The sequence below is a fragment of the Pseudoliparis swirei genome, chromosome 17 (genome assembly GCF_029220125.1).
Source record: "Pseudoliparis swirei isolate HS2019 ecotype Mariana Trench chromosome 17, NWPU_hadal_v1, whole genome shotgun sequence".
NCBI classification, from domain to species: Eukaryota; Metazoa; Chordata; class Actinopteri; order Perciformes; family Liparidae; genus Pseudoliparis; species Pseudoliparis swirei.
Window position 1 is genome coordinate 7,076,996 of NC_079404.1, and position 20,406 is coordinate 7,097,401.

The 20,406-nt window shown below is 43.0% G+C and overlaps 1 protein-coding gene across 2 annotated transcripts; it reads left to right on the forward strand.

Moving 5' to 3' along the window:
• Positions 1-1,539: 1,539 nt before the first annotated feature.
• On the forward strand, positions 1,540-8,651 carry LOC130207468 (interferon-induced, double-stranded RNA-activated protein kinase-like). 2 transcript variants are annotated; one of them, XM_056436096.1, is made up of 17 exons: positions 1,540-1,767; positions 2,334-2,460; positions 2,580-2,734; positions 2,815-2,938; positions 3,079-3,152; positions 3,232-3,274; positions 3,951-4,034; positions 4,413-4,444; positions 4,534-4,576; positions 4,670-4,740; positions 4,910-5,035; positions 5,119-5,253; positions 5,337-5,553; positions 5,636-5,779; positions 5,888-5,995; positions 6,219-6,281; positions 6,600-8,651. In XM_056436096.1, the coding sequence occupies exons 1-17, from the start codon at positions 1,673-1,675 to the stop codon at positions 6,735-6,737; spliced, it is 1,779 nt and encodes a 592-aa protein (XP_056292071.1). In that variant the 5' UTR covers positions 1,540-1,672; the 3' UTR covers positions 6,738-8,651. The 2 variants fall into 2 exon arrangements, with proteins under 2 accessions (XP_056292071.1, XP_056292073.1); XM_056436098.1 differs by lacking the exon at positions 1,540-1,767 and having other exon boundaries at positions 2,371-2,460; positions 2,584-2,734.
• The last annotated feature ends 11,755 nt before the right edge of the window (positions 8,652-20,406 follow it).

Here is a 20,406-nt window from a genome sequence, read left to right on the forward strand (position 1 = left end):
ATACATTCAATGAATGTGACAGAGTGTATGAATAGTTCATAGTAGGCATATTCCACGATGGAGACCTCCACGATCCATCAGGCAGATGGCGGTGGGGAGGAGGAGTGGGCGGAGTCTCAACAGTGGGCGGAGTCTCAACAGGACAGTGGCGTAGTCAGGAACAGGAATTCCACGACCCAGACCTCGATGATCCATCAGGCAGATAGATATGCCGTCTCATGGGGTCCGATGACCCCATGAGACGTGAAGTCAAAAGGACTCCGGGGAGAAAGCAGAGTTAGTAACGTGTGATTGAGAGATGAAAATTCATCCTTAAGGAGAGAAAAAAGAGGAGATAGGTACTCAGTGCATCCTAAACGTCCCCCGGCAGCTATAAGCCTATAGCAGCATATCAAGGCTGGACCAGGTGAACCTGATTCAGCCCTAACTATAAGCTCTGTCAAAGAGGAAAGTCTTAAGTCTACTCTTAAATGAGGTGACTGTGTCTGCCTCCCGGACTGAAGGTGGAAGCTGGTTCCATAAAAGAGGAGCTTGATAACTAAAGGCTCTGGCTCCCATTCTACTTTTTAAGACTCTAGGAACTACAAGTAGTCCCGCATTTAGTGAGCGTAGCTCTCTAGTGGGCAATATGGTACTACAAGCTCCTTAAGATATGATGGTGCATCACCAATCAAGGCTTTGTAGGTTAAGAGAAGAATTTTAAAAGTGATTCTTGATTTTACTGGGAGCCAGTGCAGAGCAGCTAGTGCAGGAGTGATGTGATCTCTTTTCTTAGTTTTAGTGAGAACACGAGCTGCAGCATTCTGGATCAACTGGAGGGACCTAAGAGACGTATTAGAGCAGCCTGATAATAAGGAGTTGCAGTAATCCAGTCTCGAAGTAACGAATGCGTGAACCAATTTTTCTGCATCTTTTTGAGACAAGATGTGCCTGATTTTTGAAATATTACGTAGATGAAAGAATGCAGTCCTTGAGATTTGCTTTACGTGGGAGTTAAAGGACAAGTCCCGATCAAAGATAACGCCAAGATTCTTTACAGTGGTAAAATGTAAGACGACAGACTACTTTCTAACCCTGTAATCGGATATTATGATATCTGCCATGTATGTAATCCCTTAATTGTGAGTTAATACAACTAGGGGCTTACCTCTATTGTTATTTCAATATCCCCGTAATATTTTTATTCTTTTTTTTCCACATGTAAGCAAAACAGCACATGGTTGCCTTGTATGTTTGTTTGATTCCATTTAAGACATTGGATAACTTGAGTTTTTCTCGTGTCTCTCTGAAGTGGTAAAACGTGAAATACGAGTTGTATATCGTACAATTTAGATGAATAGATATTAAAGATATGCTAGACAAACATCCTCTTCAACAATTACAAATAATAAACATCTTCTGTTGTCCCATGGGTCTTTCCCCGATATACGTTTTCCACACAGCCTTCGCCGCTTAATTCATGTCGGCTGAACTAGTTTTAATATTTCCGACAGCACTTGAAGGTGCCACGATGTGTGACGTTTACCGAGAAAACGAAACTTAGAGGTTGAAGCTGAATTAAAACAGCCCGGTTGTCCGTGGAAGTAGATTTGAGATGAAAACACAGACGATAATATATCGGTAGTTAGTATTCTAAGTTACACTCTGTTGTAATGCGTCTGAGTTATTAATAATGGCCGTAGCTGAACTCTACTTGTATTCGCAGAAAGTGCGTTTAGGGCTCACATTCGAGGACGTTGGCTGTGTCGGCCCCGATCACATTCGGACGTGAGTTGAACACTTTCTCTGGTGCGACATGAGAGGTTATGGAGAAAAGGTTTGAAGAGATGTGGCACTTAAGTAGGACATGTTCTTATTTAATGGGAGGGGACTATTTCATCGTGTTTTTTTGGTTTAAAAAACATGAACCAGGTGTTTAGGCCAATCTGCAGGTATGTTTCACGTGCTTCCTCGACGTGTGTCAGCTGTTACTACGTGATAAGCACGTCGGTGTAACAAGAAGAACACTGTATATCTTGTTACTTTAAAAAAGACACATAAATGTTCATGGTGTTGAACTTCAATATTTATGAACTCTGTCTCCAGCATCGGGTTAGATATTATACAATAATTGTTTTGACACCAGTAGTGAAATATTAGAAAACACAACCTGTTATAGTGCTTAATTTAATGGTATAGTTATCATGTAATACAATGAATAATGTGTTCGAGCTTATTGACATTAATTTCCATGACAAGGTGTGGTTAGTGAAGTTTCAACCTCACCTGTAGATTCTTGTCTTTGTGATGCAACCTCCTACAACATTCTTGTAAATTGTATCATTTATTCTCAGATTTACAGTGAGAGCCGTCCTGGGTGGTAAGCTGTATCCTGAAGGTGTGGGGAAGAACAAGAAGGAAGCCAAACTGAAAGCAGCTGAAAATGCCCTGAGTGTCCTGACTGAGGAAATAATTAACCATGTAAGATGATTGTACCTCTTTATTGACTCACTGTTTATGTGAAATGTAGTATTCCAAAGTTTGGAAAACCAAATAACAGCTCTCATCTCCTTGATGTACATTTGTTTTTATCCTGACAGGCAGAACCGACAACGGAAGCTTCTGCTGCACCGGCTGATCAGACAAGTTTAACTCAACCCAAGTACATGTCTTGGCTCAATGAATACAGCCAACAGAAAAGATGTGAAATCAGGCCTGTGGAGTCAATGAAACTGGGACAAACCGGTGCTACTCAGTAAGCCTCTTCAGTCTTGAATGCATTGTAGTTTGTAGCTGATTTAAAATGTCATTAAATAAAAACGTTTATTTTATTAGATGCTGTATGTTCGTGGTTGATGGTAAGGAGTATCCAGTGGCCACTGGGAGAACAAAGAAGGACGCTAAGGAGGAAGCAGCCAAGCTTGTACATCACGAGATATGTGGCAGTAATACTACAGAGGTACGTAATCATTCACACTAGTTTCTGCAGATGGAAGACTGTAGCGTTATCACAAAAGCTCTAGTAGATTTTTCATATGTTACACAAGTCACACTCTTATCAGTGAAACAATATAAAATCGTGCTTTTCTTTGTTTCAAGACTGTAGAGAAGAAATTCAGTGGCACATCAAGTCAACAAAAAGAAGAATTGAATCGAAATGTGTCAGACATCTGGTGAGCAAAAACAATGGAGCGGTATTGTTTCTGTTGGGTGATGAAACGTTTCAGTGTCTGACTTGTCTTGGTGTTACAGCGATCAGATGAAGAGCTTGAGTGTGATCCCTAAAGACAGCAAGGTATTTTAAATTTGCTGTTTTAATATGATCTTTTTTTAAATTTATATATATGTCACATAGTAGACTGCAGAACTGGCTCTTTGCGTACGTTTTCCTGATGCTTTCCTGATCTGTTATTCTGCTCCACTAAAACCTACTTTCCTTTAAAAACCTTAAAGGTGACCCAAAAGTGCCACAAGATGTTTTTTCTATCCTTTTATTGTAGATTCCTTATAATGTTTCACCAAATAAACAAACACATACTTAATATCATGTTTCGAGAAATATCAGAAGAAATTCCCAATAAACAGCAGAGCTAAAAAGCCGATGACAGGTCATGGTTACTGCTTGATTTTGTGACTAAACACTCTTTATAGCACAGGACTTTTCCAGCTGCAAAACAGTTGGAAACAGTGAAGGTGTGTTTCTGTGGAGCTAGAGAAAAGCTGATACATGTCACTCCTCCACAGAGGCTGTGTAAAAAACATGAAAAACAGTAGATAACATCCAAGGTTCGACTGAACTTCTGAGGTTTAACATAATAAAACATGCCAATGATTCCCCTTAATTAAAAATATCCTATTAATGATATTCCAATGATTATTACAGTAATGTTACACCACAATGCTCAAGAGAATCAATCACTATAAAGCATGGCCATTTGTGACAGTGATGAACTCTTCCTTTGTGCTTTCAGTTGTCTCAAGGTGAAAAATCTAAAAGAGTGCCGATGGCTTCAAGTGACTCTGCGTTTTTCACCAATTCATCAAATCAGGATCAGGTCTGTTGGTTCCTGTGTAATCTTCTAAACCTTATCGTGGCTCATGTGTTTGTAATGCTCAGTCTATTGCGGAAGAGTAGCTACTTCAATTGACAGTTTTAGGGGAAGTCAGTTTTTGTTAACTGACCTGGAACTCCAATGAAAGAAAGTGACTCAATACAATCCCAGGTTGTTTTTTGCGCTCACACATGTGTTTGGTGAGAGCAAACAAGTGTAGTATATTAACACCCAGATTGTGACAGAAATTGCAGCCAAGTTAGTCAAGTTCCCAGCACAACATTGCTTATTGTAAAGGAAGACTTATTTTGGACCTTATTTAATAGATGCATCGATGTTAAAATAATAATTGGCTGTATTTTTCTGGTTCTCGTTACAAAGATTAAAAGTCCTGACGTGAAGCCCAAAATAAGGTGAGGCATCTTTTGAGACCCATTGTAAAGCAACAGTACAGAATAATTTCCACTGGGTGTTATGGCTGACTGTGATATTTATTGTCTAGAATTGCAGCACATTTCGCAAATGCCTTCAGACACAGCAAAGAGGTACAGTATGATATATTCATCATGCTAGTTAATCTTTTTGCTTTTTGTTTAACAGTTGGATCTCTATATCATTACTCTATTTTATTCCTTCAGGATGAAATGCCCAATTTCAGCGGCAAGAATCCAGGAAGTAGTCCAAGTAAGAAAATAACAACCCCGTCAAGGTATGAAAAATAAAAACATCGAAGCACAATAGTGGCATTTTCTTTTTGCTCAGCTGTGACCTTTTATTTGTGTATTAAATTATAATGAAGATACTTTTCTATTCATAACACTTCATATATGTATATTTCAGTTCAGTTTGCCTCAACAATACCTGTATTATCTTAACAGGTTTACAACTGAATATGACTCCATGGAGAGCCTCGGCAAAGGAGCCTTTGGAAAGGTTTTTAGGGCAAAACAAAAACTACTAAATAAGTATTATGCTGTAAAGATTGTCCGTTGCAAAGAGAGAGGGTATGAAAGATATTTCATTTTTTTAATTACATTTTTATGTGCGAAAAGTTTCACTAACTGAGCCATGTTCTTGTTTTGCTTAGGATCAAAAAAGCTCTACGAGAGGTGACAGCCTTATCAGACCTCCATCACTGCAATATTGTTCGATACTACACATGTTGGTTGGAGGACTCGGGGTACCAATGGGACAGTGCAGATGACAGTTCCAGCAGTTCACAGTAAGTCCCATCCACTTATTTAAATCCTTACTGTACTTATTTGACAAAATATGTAAGTATTTTTTCTGTTCCTACTTTTCTAGGTCGACTGACAATACATCTGTAAAGTACCTGCATATTCAGATGGAGCTGTGTGACACCAAAACACTCAGAGTGTGGATAGACGAGAAGAATATTCAGAATGTGAAGAAATCTCTGCGAGACTCCAAGAGAAGAGATGAAAGTCTAATTATTGCTCAGCAAATAGTCGGTGCAGTCGAGTACATTCACTCGAACATGCTCATCCACCGAGACCTGAAGGTGAGAGGAAGTGGATAGAAGCATCATTTATAACGTCACGTCATGAAGCTACATGTTGTGTTCATTTCTTTCCCGCCGTCAGCCTGCCAACATCCTGTTTGGGCAACATGGGGAAGTGAAGATCGGAGACTTTGGTCTGGTCACTGTGGAAAATAACGCCGATGCTGAGAACCTCTTGGAGAGAACGGTGTACAAAGGAACCCCAAGTTACATGGCGCCAGAGCAAGTGAGAGGGTCTCCCTGGCATTAGCTTGGGATTCAATATTGGTTGTTGAAGGGAGACCTGTTGAGCTTCAGGGTCTTTTGGTAATAGTGTGCTCTTCTTTTATGACAGAGGAGCAAGAGCAGGACCACTTACGATCAAAAAGTGGACATATTTGCTTTGGGGTTGGTATACTTTGAACTCCTTTGGAACATGTTTACTGGCCCGGAAAAAAAAAAGGTGAGTTGCTCAAATTCAATATTAACTGTTAACTAATGAATGCATTTCGCTTTTACTTTGTTTCAAAGATAGGTACCAGAATCAGACGGCACCGATGTAAACTGGCCTTTTTTCACTGTACACATTTGGACTTGTCATAGCAGGGATGCCATCTGTGGAAAAAAACAACAGTCTATTTATTTGTATCACACCTATTAAATGTTCTTCCTTTTTTTGTGTCCAGATTTGGGATGACGCCAGAAACCAGAAATTCCCTGAGGGATTTCCACAAAATTTCCCCCTGGAGGTACACCAGCATTATTTCTTTCACTTTGTACATGAAACAGTATTTTCTCCGCAGGGGAGGAGGGGAGGAGGGGGGGGCAGTCATTTTTGATGCTCTCCAACAGGACGGTAGTGAGGCTGAGGTATGGAGCTTTGGGTGAGATAAGAGGCCAAAACAGGACAAAAACATTGGACGTCAAGCAGGACAGATGACTGGTTGGGAAAAAGATTGACTTTGTTAGTTCACCCAGGTCAGGTCACTGAGAGGGAAATAGGGTTAGGTGGAGCCTCAAAGACACTGGCGGCATTCATTTATATCATGAGGTTCTTTTTGTTGCAGATCCAAATCATTAAGTCAATGCTGTGTCAAACGCCAGAAGACCGACCCGAAGCAAGTCGACTAACGACGGAACTGGAAACGTGCTCTCAAACACTTACAATGCTTAAAGATGAACGACGCACCAGTAGGACTTTCTGAGTCTGACAAGGAAATAATGAAACAACAGGTAAAGCCATCAGTCATCACAAGTGTGACTATTAATTCAGCGTTGTATTCCATCGTTTTTTTATTCACACCTTTTTTTTTATTGGGGAGTGTCTCTTTAACTGTCTTATGATCTGATCTAACAAAATGGATCAAAAAGTAACAAAATCAAATGTATCATAAGTATACTACTGGTTTTATAATCTGAGGATTGGGCTGTACTATGCGTGTCAAATCAAGATCAGACGGTTTGTATAAATTTTAGGGTTTTTTTCTTGTAAATGCTGTTCGAGACCAAAACATTGCATGCAGTTTTTAGGGTTCAATATCTTCAGTAACGTAACTCCTGCAGCCATGAACATTGGTAGTGGCACAGACAAAACTGTTATCTTTCATTACTGACCTTTAAAAATGGAAAAAGTGCAAAATGGGTAGTTTGGGGAGCCCAAACAGTTCCTTAAATATATATAAATGGACATTTCCATTCTTCCAATTAGTTATACAGCATTTTATTGATGTTTTGGCAAATTTCAAAGGCTCTAACGTCATCAAAATCAAGAAATGGCAAGAATGGCAATGTGGACTTATTCCAAGGACCATAAAACAAGTATGTGAAAAGAGCATCTCTAGGTGGGCATTTTGTAAATGTACAATTTCCATCCATGTTGTCTTCAGTACCAGTCGCAACGGTGAAGCTGCAGTTGTTTTCAGCTTGTGAATAAGTGTGTGAGGCACTGTGGCAAAATGTGGTCTTACTGTAGCAGGAACCACCGCAAACGAAGTTTGGATTACTTTACTGGGTGGTAACATTTCTGTCTGGACAGATTTTGCGACCACCATAGGGTCGCAACATTGAAACATGCAGTCAATGGCCCTCCACATTTAACGTGATCCACATTTAACGCTCATTATACCCAATTGTGTATAATGACCCCTTCATGAACAGCACACAAAAATAAAGAGGAAACTTGGACCTCTCTGGTACATCTGATTATTACTGTAGCGTCAGGTGCGATTGGTCTCCAGGAGCATGGTTGGGAACATGTCATTAATATTATGTTGTTGGCTACATAAGTGAGATGCCATGTGTGTCATGACACATTCACAGTTTAACTTGTAACTTTACACACAATATGTCCACATTAATCACAATGAATCTATAAACCTAGGAATGAGTCTACATTGCAATTTTGATATCTCAAAAAGGCAACAAATTGCAACCTTGAGGGGTCATACTTGCCATATATTCGATTCTGGTTATGTTAGAGCCCCTACAATCTGGTATGACATCAATTGAAGACTATTTCTAACGAGAAGTATGGACACTTCTATATGTATATACTTAGGGGCTAACTGGGCCATGTTTTTTTTCCATTTTCAAGGGTTAGTAATGAAAGATACGTCATCTGCATATGCCTTTCTGTCATTTGGATGTTGTGTACATGGTTTTGTCTGTGCACTGACCAACATTCATGGCTCTAGGAGTTGTATGTCTAAAGATATAGCACCCTAAAAAAGGCTCCATGCTTAAGAGATTTAAATTGAAATTACTTTTAGAGGGGGGAACATGATAACATTCCTACGGGCAATAAAAATCATGTTTTTCTCAAAGTTCTCCCAACATATTTTAACAAATGTAATTTTATTTGGTCTCAAATAGAATATATTTATATATATATATGTATTATATATATTTATATATATGTATATATATATGGTTTGAACAAAATGTATACATGTAAAACCCATGGAATGACCCTAATGCAACATTATTCACTTTTAATATGTAATCATGTCCTGTGTAATTACTTTGACATCTGATACTAAAATAATGCATTCTATGTTGATTGATGCCACATTACACTCTTTGCTTTGTAATAAATGGGGAAATAAAACATTGACAACTACGGTGTTATGGTCATTTATTCTCTGTAAAGTTTGCTGTCTTTTTCACAATTTGTGCATTTTAGTGGGTGTTGAATGATGTTGGTTCCTCTACTGATAATCTGCTTTGTTTTTTTATTCATGAGTGTCTATCAGGCCTGAATAAGTGGCGCTGACCTGGAAATCACCCTGTATCAAATGTTTGGATTTAAGAATTCTGTCATTGATTCCCAAAACTAAGTGCAAGACAACTGTGTTCAGATATGAAGACACAGCATTTTGGATGTTCATGAATTACACTTAATAAGTGAGTATTCTGTTAAGATCACGCTGAGCAATGTAGTCAAGAAACTGGTAAGTGGCAAGGAAAATGGAACGCTGATTTGTTTGTTTTTCAAATGAATATCAATGTAACATAAAGGCAGTGCAGGGAAGACATTCATCATCATAAACCACTAAATATCATAAGAGGGTGTGTTACTGGTAAAAACCACCACTGTCAGGCTGTTGAATGTGTTATCTGTCTTTGTGACTGGCCGGCTGCAGTCAGATGGAAACACTGGTTATACAACGTAGTGGTTATACACTCTATGCTTGATTATATAAGAATACATAACATTTTAATTTAACAACCTGATTTCAAATACATGATGCAATATTAAAGGTTCACTTTTCATATAAGGACGAAAAAACCCATAGGTTGCTGTTACAGGAAAAACTTCCTTATGGTCCTTGCCCGCCAAGCGACCACCACTGGCATGAAGTGAACCTGTTCTTAAGACAAACATGCATTTAACTGATTCACCACACATTGTAGTTTCTGCTAATTATTTAACCCTATACCAGTAATTATTAGATGCACAGTTTATAATATACCTCAATTCAACATGTGTTTTTGCTAAAACACTAGTAATTTGCTTTGGGGATCATTTGATTAATACATGCATTTTATAGTAACATACTCTTATTTGTTATAAATTTCACGCTTCGTCCTTCTGGAAAGATAATCCAACATGTGACGTGGTGATCTTGGACTTTCAAGATTCAAGATTCAAGATGTTTTATTTGTCACATACACACACAGGGTGTGCAGTGAAATGAAAGTGGCAATGCTCAGCAGGAATGTGCAAGGGCAACAAGTACACACTATTTACAATAAAAAACAACACAATATGTACACTAAGTGTGTGTGTGTGTGTGTGTGTGCCTAAGAGGGGCAGTTGTGTGGGTCTATGTGGGGGTCCTGGTGAGGTCGGAGTTCACAGTCCTGATGGCCTGAGGAAAGAAACTCCGTCTCAGTCTCTCTGTTCTTGCAGCGTGACTACGGAGGCGCCTGCCTGACCGCAGCAGCTGAAACAGTCTGTTGTTGGGGTGGTGAGGATCCTTCATGATCCTGCCGGCTCTGGTTCTGCACCTCCTGGTGTACAAGTCCTGCAGGGTGGGAGACTACTCTCTGCAGAGCCTTCCTGTCCTGAACCAGGCTGTGATGCTTCCTGTCAGGACGCTCTCTACAGCTCCAGAGTAGAAGGACTGAAGGATCCTCTGGGAAACTTTAAATTTCCTCAGCTGCCTTGCCTTTCTCACCAGAGTGTCTGTGTTTGTTGACCATGTCAGATCCTCGGTGATGTGGACTCCCAGGTATTTATACCCGCTCACCCTCTCCACAGTAGTCCCGTTAATCCCCAGTGGTGAGTACGCCCTCTGTTGTTGTACCCTCCTAAAGTCCACAATCAGCTCCTTAGTTTTGGTGACATTCATGATGAGGCTGTTGTCCTGGCACCAGAGTGACAGATCAGCAACTTCCTCCAGGTAGGCCTTCTCTGGAGATCAGGCCCACCACCACTGTGTCATCCGCAAACTTGATGATGGTGTTGAGCTGAACCTGGCCACACAGTCATGTGTGTACAGGGAGGGGATCCTGTGTTCAGGGTGAGGGTGTGGAGTGTGTCTGCCCACCCTGACCACCTGTGGCCTGGCGGTCAGGAAGTCCAGGATCCAAGCACACAGGGGGTGTTCAGTCCCAGCTCAATCAGCTTGCCGCCAGTCTGAGGGGACTATGGTGTTGAAAGCTGAACTATAATCAATGAACAGCAGTCTCACATAGCCCCCTCTGGCTGTCCAGATGAGAGAGTGTGGTGTGCAGTACCTGGGAGACAGCATCATCCGTGGATCTGTTTGGGCGATAAGCAAACTGCAGCGGGTCCATGGAGGAAGGGAGGAAGGCGCAGATGTAGTCCTTTATCAGCCTCTCAGCATTTCATGACCACCGAGGTGAGGGCCACCGTCGGTAGTCATTCATACATGCTGGAGAAGCATTCTTGGGCACAGGGACAATAGTGGATCTCTTGAAGCAGGCGGGGACCACGGACTCAGCCAGGGAGAGGTTGAATATTGTGGTGAACACTGAGCTAGCTGGTTAGCACAGGTCTTCAGTACTCGCAGATATGCCATCTGGACCTGCAGCTTTCCTGGTGTTCACCCTCAACAGAGCCCTCCTCACACTGTGCTCGGTCACAGAGTGTGTGTTCATCCCCAGCGGTAGAACTCACCGTTGTTGTTAGCGAGCTAGCGCTGTTGTTGCTAGCCTCAAACCGTGCATAAAATGAGTTCAGGTCGTCCGCTAGGGATGCGTCGGCACTCACCATTGCGCGGGGTCTGCTCTGGTAGTCTGTGATAGTCCGTAGCCCCTGCCATAGGCGCCTGGTGTCGCGCTTGTTCTTCTTTCAACAACCTTTAGGTTGTCGTCTTGGCTGAAATGCCTTCTAGTCCTGTTTCCTCCATGCAGTCTGACTCCTTCAGTTAGTCCGAAACGGGTTCAATCACCATTTGAGCAAACTGGGCCTTTGTCCCTCGATCGATCGTCATCATGTTCATCATCTGAGTCAGTTAGAGGTCAGCCATAACACCCATCTGTTTGTCCATAGTTCTCCGACACTGCCTCCTCAAGATGGGTACGATGCAACATGCCAATAGAAAAGCTACAATTAGTACTATCAATGCGTTAATGCCCATATTTACCAATACAGACCCCCATTCTCCAAACATTTGGTCTAACCAATCCCATAACCATCCCCCCCTGCTAGCATTTCTAAGTGTAAGCTATAACAATGCTGGCATAGGTCCTGGTCTATCATGGGTTTGAATATATGTGGTTGCATCGTACTCAACTTGATTCATGGCTCCTGGCTTCTCTTTAAGATGGATGAAGGGTCATCATCTGGCTGCTGTCCTGCATGCTCTCTGATGTCGTCTCAGGTTCCACCATCGTCGGTCTCTCCTTCCCCATGCTCCCCGTCAACGTCCATATCAGGAAGCTCATTAGTTTTAACACATGTTCCAGGCTCACCTTGTTGGTCATTGTCCTCTGCTTTCAACAGTCCTTGGTTTTGTCCTTCGTGCAAAGACTCAAGTGATACCACGTTGTACTTCCTTCGACCTGGACCGCTGTTGGCGGGACCTTCCGTCTTCGCCACTTTCGTCAGAAGATCTTGATGTACCCCTGGTACCACTGGTTTCTCAGGTTTCTGGTCGGACCTCGGTTCCTTTCCCTTCTCCTGGAGATAGATAGATCTATGTATGGCAGTTAGTTGCTCCATATAGTCTTTTAGCTCCAGCTGCAGCTTCTCAAGTGGGGGTCCCTTGTAGGGCCCCCTGAGTTGAGGTGCTGGCATCGGTGTGCCTGTTAACATGTCATGCGGTGTTAAATGCATCTGAACTAACTCCCCTCTCTGCTCTCTCTTACTTGCTTATTCTTTCTATTAATTAACTCAACCCGTCTCTTATTCTTTCCTAAACTCCCTTTGCTCTCTTCCTCTGACTTGCTTTGTCTTTCTATTAATCTATTAATTCCACTAACCCGTCTCTTACACTCTTTCCTAACTCCCCTTTATGCTCTCTCTTCTCGCCCCCTCTGACTTGCTTTGTCTTTCTATTAATCTATTAATTCCACAAACCCGTCTCTTACACTCTTTCCTAACTCCCTGACCTTCAATCTTAAACAAGTAAATGGTTTTTAGTTCTACCTCTCTTCTTTACACGTTCCACTGGTGTCACACTCATTCCCCCCTCTATTTTATTTTATAAAGTCCAAGCAGGTTATTTCTCATTAATCATCGTTTAGATTATGCTCACTGCTGCATTCTTAAAATAATTCTAAAAAAATATAAAATAAAATAATAATAACAAAAACAAATTGTAAAACAAAGCTATTAGTTCATAATCATGCAAAGCCAATAGTTTGTGTTATGCATAGCCACTAGTTAGTAATCATGCAAAGCCACCCGGGTGTATTCGTCAACAGTCAGTTTGTCAGTCAGTTCTTATTCAGGTCTGTGTTTTTATCTTCTCCTAATGTCAGACTTTGACTATGTGTTGTCTTTACCTTTAATTGCTTATACTTAAGTTTTTATCTCACTGATATGGCGCCGTACGTGATGGCTGCTGTGTTGCGAGCTCCCGGATTTTGTAGTAGTTTTTTGTTATTTATTCTTCTTATTGCGACTATTTTTGCACAAAACGTTAGCAGCATGTTAACGTACGACAGATGCACACTTCTGGAGATTGATAGTTTTTCAACTCTTACTCGGACGCCAGGAACAGTAGCGGAACTATCTCCGTCCATTTTAGGCGCGATGGTTAGGCTGAGACTACCCACCATTTTACTGGCAAATGTACAGTCTTTGGACCAGGCTCGTATTCAATTCCACCGGAAACTAAGGACAACTGCATCATCTGCCTTACGGAGACATGGATGTCGGAGGAGGTTACCGACTCAGCCATCGAGCCGGCAGGATTTTCCGTCCACCGCGGACAGAACAAAGACTCTCTCTGGTAAAGATCGTGGAGGGGTATGTCTCATGATAAACAGATCTTGGTGCAACCAAAGTCATGTACATACTCTCAAGTCGTTCTGTTCCCCGGACCTGGAGTACCTAATGCTCATGTGTCGACCATTCTGGCTACCATGGAGTTTACAGCAGTCACCGTAACTGCTGTGTACATTCCGCCTCAAGCTAACATGGACATAGCGCTGAAGGAACTCGGCGATCAGCGAGCAGGAGTCGGCACACGAGGCTGCTTTCATTGTGGGACTTCAACAAAGCGAACCTGAAGAAAGTTCTCCAAGTTCTACCAACACATAAAAAGCAACACGAGGGGCTGCTACACTCCCTTCCGGGATGGATACAAAGCCCTCCTCCGCCCACCGCTCGGCAAATCGGACCACCGCCCATCCAACTACTCCCGCCTACAGGCAGAGGCTAAAGCAGCAACCAATCGCTGTGAAGGAAGTGCAACGCTGGTCGGACCAATCGGAGTCTATGCTACAGGACTGTTTTGAACGTGCTGACTGGGATATGTTCAGGGTCGCCCGGACAACAACGCCAGTGAGTACGCCGTCAGTCACCGGGTTCATCAAGAAATGCATAGATGACGTTGTTCCTACCAAGTCGGTTCGGATTTATCCCAACCAGAAACCGTGGATAAATGGCGATGTTCGCGCTGCACTTGACTTCGGAATATGGCGGAATACAAAGAGAGACCATCGGCTCTGCCAAGCGGGAGTTCAGGACCAAGGTGGAGGAGAAGCACAAGAGCCATGACGTGAGAGGTGTGTGGAAGGGCTACAGACAATCACGGACTTCAGAGGGAGAACCAGCGGTGAAGAGAACCTCCCAGGCGAGCTAAATACATTCTTTGCTCGGTTCGACGTGGAGACCAGCCTGCTGATCATCTCAGAGGCTGAAGAGCCTTCAAGCGGGTGGACATCCGGGCGGCAGGTCCCGACCACATCCCGGGCGCGCCTCAGAGCATGTGCAGCCCACTTGGCAGGAGTCTTCGCAGACATCTTCAACCTCTCCCTGTCCCAGGCTGCTGTTCCTGAGAGCTTCAAGATGTCCACCATTGTGCCTGTCCCCAAACACCCCAAGGTAACCTGCCTGAATGACTGGAGACCCTCACCTCGATTGTCAGTAAATGCTTGAGGTTGGTCAAGGACTTCATTTGTTCCATGTTGCCTGCCACGCTGGACCCATGGCAATTTGCATATCGTCAAAACAGATCCACCTTGCCATGGCACTTCACACCGCCTTTCCCACCTGGAGGGAGGAACTGATGCTGGTTGTGGACTACAGCTCAGCGTTCAACACTATTGTTCCCGCCAAGCTCGACACCAAGCTCAGAGGTCTAGGCCTACACTCTACCATGTGCAGCTGGATACTGGACTTCCTGTCGGGCCGCCAGGTGGTGAGGATGGGCAGTACCACCTCAGAGCCGCTGACCCTCAACACGGGAGCCCCTCAGGGATGCGTGTTGAGCCCTCTCCTCTACTCCCTGTACACCCACGACTGCACGGCCATGCACAGCTCCAACGTCATCATCAAGTTTGCTGACGACACAACAGTGTTGGGGCTGATCACCCGGCAAGGAGACAGCCTACAGGGAGGAGGTTGGATCACTGGTACAGTGGTGCCAGGAGAACAGCCTCGTCCTCAACGCCAAGAAGACCAAGGAGCTGATCGTGGACTACAGGAAGCGGAGAGGAGAGCACACCTCCATCTCCATAGACGGAGTTGCAGTAGAGAGGTCAGCAGCTTCAAGTTCCTCGGCGCACATCTCCGAGGACCTCACATGGACCACGCACACCACTCACGTGGTGAAAAACAACGCCTGTATTTCCTTAGGCGACTGAGGAAATTCAACATGGCCTCCCGCATCCTCAGAACATTCTACACCAGTACCATCGAGAGTGTTCTGACAGGTTGCATCACCGGAACTGCACCGCCCTGGAGCGTAGGGCACTACAGAGGGTGGTGCGGTCGGCACAGTACATCGTTGGAGGTGAGCTTCCTCCATCCTGGACATATACACCAAGCGGTGCGTGGCCAGGGCCAAACGGATGATGAAAGACAATAACCACCCGGCCACAAACTGTTCACCCTTCTACCGTCAGGCAGGCGGCAGTATCAAGTGAAACAGACTGAGGGACAGCTTCTTCAGTCAGGCCATCAGGCTGCTGAACAAGGACTGAGACCCTCATTAACACTACACACCAGAACATATTCTGTGAATACCTATGGCCATGGTGTATATTTTATTACATTGTTTATATATATATATATTGTATATATATATTGTATGTATATACATATATATATATATAGTCTCAAAAAGTGTATATTTTATTACATTGTTTTATATATATATATTGTCATGATGTATATTCTATTACATTGTTTTATATATATATTGTTAATACTTTCTTCTTTTTTGTGTGTGGATATTGTATAGTTTATTCTCATTCTTATTCTTTTTTTAGTCTGCTACTGCTGTCGGGTGTTTTGCACATAAGAATTTCACGAACCGATTATACTTGTATAAAAGGGGATGTGACAATAAAAACTTGAAACTTGAAACTTGAAACATTGTTCTAGTATCAGACTTCGACGATGTGTTGTCTTTACCTTTAATTGCGTATACTTGAGTGTTTATCTAATTTTTCTTGCTGTTTTACAAAGTCCTCTTTATCCCACTAGAAGCTATTATTGGGAGTTATGTCTCCTCCTCTTTATCGCCTATATGAATCACTCTCATATAAACGTTATTTCAGTGTATACACTTTTCAAATACTTTATGGTCTATTAGTTAGATATTGCTTTTCCTTAGCCAACATAAATAATGATGTACCTTGCTATGACACTGTTAGTTAACAGATGTTCTCCTGAATGCGGACTACGATCCCTGGTTATCTAGTGCAGTCGGGTCACTGTCACCTTGATCCAACCGGAGTAAATCATGTGCCCGGCTCTTCAAATAATTGATGTGATTGGTTAAAAGGTCTGATGGGAGGGTTACATTTACACTACAAATATGTGCGCAATATTCTAGAAGGACGGACTTGTTCACTTGTTGGATGTTGCCTTGTGCTCATTAATACAGTCCCGCTGGGTTGCTATACATCGAATCATTGTCTCTCTGTTCTTCATTTTGCCACAACATGGTCAAGTCAGCATTGCAAAGCCAGACCCTCGCATTAGGAGTTGAACCTTCAACCTGGTTCTGATACCGGATATGACAGATGTGTTACCTCTACTGAGTGTAGGAATAGCTTCATATCCAGTTCAACCATATCATTTGACACAGGCCTACATGTATGTTCATGTTTCACACTCAACATCTGGCTCTCAACCTTTCTCACTCGCAACCTGCACAGCTGTATGGCAGCGAGATATGATCTATAATCATATCCAGAGCCGAGCCCCCCACAGCTTCAACCTGTCAACCCCGGCCGTCTTAATGATTCGTTACTGTAACATTAACATGAGCTGAGTGCACTCTAGCATGTAAGAGGGTCCCCTTTCTACAAAAGAACATGCACCTTGACTGAGGTGTGTGCACGCCACTGGACAGATCGGTTGAATTATAAATAACTATGAAACAACATATTGCGTTTTGAGGCCATATTCCGGCTACTTTATTTATTTATGATGGAAACTAGAAACTATATTTCTGAACTAAACGAGTACGTACGGGAAACCCGCTGTGAGCTGCAGTATGAGGGGTTTGAGGTGGGCCCGGACGATGATAAAACGTGAGTTGAATATTAATCCTGGTAATTCCGTGGGCTGTAGCTTCCACGTTATCCTGCTGTAAATCGGCGAAAAATAGTGCTTTTGGGTGACTTCCGTAGTGTGGCATGAGTGACTGGTGAGTCAGTTATGCCATGCAAATTTTCTATTTTTTTTTACATCTTCATTTCATGGTCAGGTAAATGTGATGAAATATAAAGGTGGCTTAGTGGGAAACAACATTGTGCTTGACAGATTCATATGACATTATTCCCGCCAATGACACTATGAAAATGGCACAGTTAAGGATTGTACTTCATGTGGGCCAGAAACAACATTGGAAAAATAGCCCTCTGGCTAAGTCTGGATATCTTACACAGTGATGTTTAACAATGCACATTGTCCCTATTTGTCATATTTTTTATTAATGCACTTCCTAGCATTCATTATATAAATATGAGGAAATTATATTGAGCTTTTTCTTACTTTTTCTGTACTTTCTGTATTCAACTGTCATTGCAAATTAGGCTTCGGTGGAGGGATGTTTTACCAAAGTTTAACTGAATTATCTGCATATGTGACACTACCTCTAATGATTTGATCAAATGCATGTTAAAAAAGTGTTTGATGATAAATAATTATAAGTAATTATAAGGCCATGTCCAACAGCGGTTGGATTTGTAGTCAATGCCGTATGTCCTTTTGGAGCTCATTAGGTCTAAAAATCAAACAAGTAAAATGATAACAACGCATTGTATGTTCTGTTGTGGTCTGCTGTAGATTTCAACATTCCGATAGAAAGACAATAATCAACATGGGAAGTGTTTCTTCAATTGCATTTCTCAGACAGGTTTAATGGGGAGGATGTAATCGGGTCCACGCTTGCAGGAGGCAGTAATGCACCTAAAATGCTGGTTGCCAACCGCTACGTAAAATCAAGGTTCGTGTTTTAGTTAGTTTTAAAGTGTTGAGGCATCCTTTTAGTCAGAATCAGAGTCCGAACCTTTTATTGCCAAGTATGTTTTCACATACAAGGAATATGTCATGCCGGGTGGTGCAACGTTGTGCAACAACAATAACATTAAACAATCAACAAAGTGCAAGAATTGATACATACTAAATGTACAGAAGAATATAAAATGTTAGTGAGTCTGACTGCTGACGGGAATAAGCTGTTTGTGTGGCGTGAGGTCTTGGTCCTGATGGACCGCAGCCTCCTGCCAGATGGAAGGGACTCAAACTTTCTGTGTCCAGGGTGAGAGCGGTCGGCTACAATTTTTCTTACTCGGGGTCCTTGAAGCGAACAAGTCCTGAAGGGACGGCAGATTGCAGCCAAGCACCCTCTCAGCAGAGCTGGCGGTGGCTGCAGCGTACCAGACGGTGATGGAGGAGCAGAGGAAGGACTCGATGATGGCGTAGGTGTAGAAGTGCACCATCATTGTCTTCTACAGGTTGAAGTTCTTCAGCTGCCTCAGGAAGAACATCCCCTGATGCGCCTTCTTAGTGATGGAGCTGATGATCAGCTCCCATTTGAGGTCCTGGGTTCTGATGGAGCTCAGAAAGCAGAAAGACTGGTGTCATATGCCATCTTCAGGAGCTGGACAGGCTGGTGACTGGAGGTGCAGCTGTTGGTGTCCAGGGAGAATAGCAGAGGGGACAGAACGCAGCCTTGGGGGGAACCGGTGCTGATGGACGAGAGTCTGAGACGTGTTTCCCCAGCCTCACGTGCTGCTTCTTGTCGGACAGGAGGTCTGTCATCCACTTGCAGGTGGAGTCGGGCACATGAAGCTGAGAGAGCTTGTCGTGCAGCAGAGACGGGATGATGGTGTTGAAGGCAGAGCTGAAGTCTACAAACAGGATCCTGGCGTAGGATCCTGGGGCGTCCAAATGCTGGGGGATGAAGTGAAGGACATGTTGATAGCATCCTCTACAGACCTGTTGGCTCTGTAGGCGAACTGCAGGGGGTACAGATGTGGGTCGGTGAGGGCTTTGAGGTGGGACAGGACTGGGTGCTCAACGGAATTCATGACCACAGATGTCAGGGTGACGAGCATGTAGTCGTTGAGTTCGGTGATCGTATGTTTTTGGTAGTCGTTGAGTTTGGTGATCCTAGGTTTTTGGGGGGTGACTTGTCTCCAGGGAGGTGTTGAAGATGTCAGGACTGACCCATTGTCTTTCAAATCTACAGTAGAACTCATTCAGCTCGTCTGCCAGGCGGAGGTCATTCATGGAGTGGGGGGTCTTAGGCTTGTAGTTGGTGATCTGTCCGAGACCTCTTCAGAGGTCACTGAGAGCTGGTGTTGCAGTTTCTCGCTGTACAGTCGTTTCGCATTTCTCACTGCTTTGCTAAACCTGTAGGATGTGCAACCATTCGTGAGATGATAATGGTTAGGCATTAGCCTTGAATGGTTGAGATTAGGCAGAGGACTTTGGTTAATTAGGGTTAGAATAGTTCATCAGGCAGGAAGCTTGCAACTGATTTTACAAGTTTTTATAACGTGTGGTGTAGCGGGTGAAGCTGGAAATGGAGAAGGCTAATAGTTGAACAATTAAGATATTTATTGTTTTAACACCACAGAGGACAACGTTATCATGTTCATAACAGTAATTCTATGCCCCGACTGACAGCAAACAACAAACGCATGGCCACGGGAGCAACGCAATTCGCCAACACTCATAATCCAAATCCCTCACAGCTACCTTATGTTGCTGCAATGTGGAGCTGCTGGAGCGGGAGCCTGCATTCTCTCCCGCCCATCATGCCTTCATACAAAAAGGCCACGTTTGCTCAGAAAAAGCATCATAGGCTACCATATAAACAAGTGTGGCTGCATATTCCATGTTGCATCGAATAATTGCCCTTTGAGAGTCATTTAACTGCAGCAACAGCAACAGTAGTTGTCAAGGCAAATAGCAAGCTAGCTGATTGATTGATTGATTTAATTGACAACGTTACCTCCATGCTCTGCCCCAGCAGCTCATCTCTCCTCACTGTAAGCCTACATGCAGCAGCAGGTGATTCAATAGCAGATTCACTTGCCGTTTCTGACAGCTGTAATTTCCAAAATAACTCTTAAAGTTTTTGCTTGTGGCGGGATGTTTGGTGAAATAATACTTTGGTCAGGATTGGTTACTTGAAACAAGGTTAAAGACATACACATTCTGGAGCTGGATTGCCACCAAGGGGCAACATGAGACAAGACAAGCACAACGCG

Bases quoted from the DNA above. Each gene is read 5' to 3' on its own strand.
- LOC130207468 (XM_056436096.1), top strand. From the start codon at position 1,673: ATGGCCGTAGCTGAACTCTACTTGTATTCGCAGAAAGTGCGTTTAGGG. The intron at 4,741-4,909 runs GTATGAAAAATA...TTATCTTAACAG, and splicing joins AAAATAACAACCCCGTCAAG to GTTTACAACTGAATATGACT. The intron at 5,780-5,887 runs GTGAGAGGGTCT...CTTTTATGACAG, and splicing joins GTTACATGGCGCCAGAGCAA to AGGAGCAAGAGCAGGACCAC.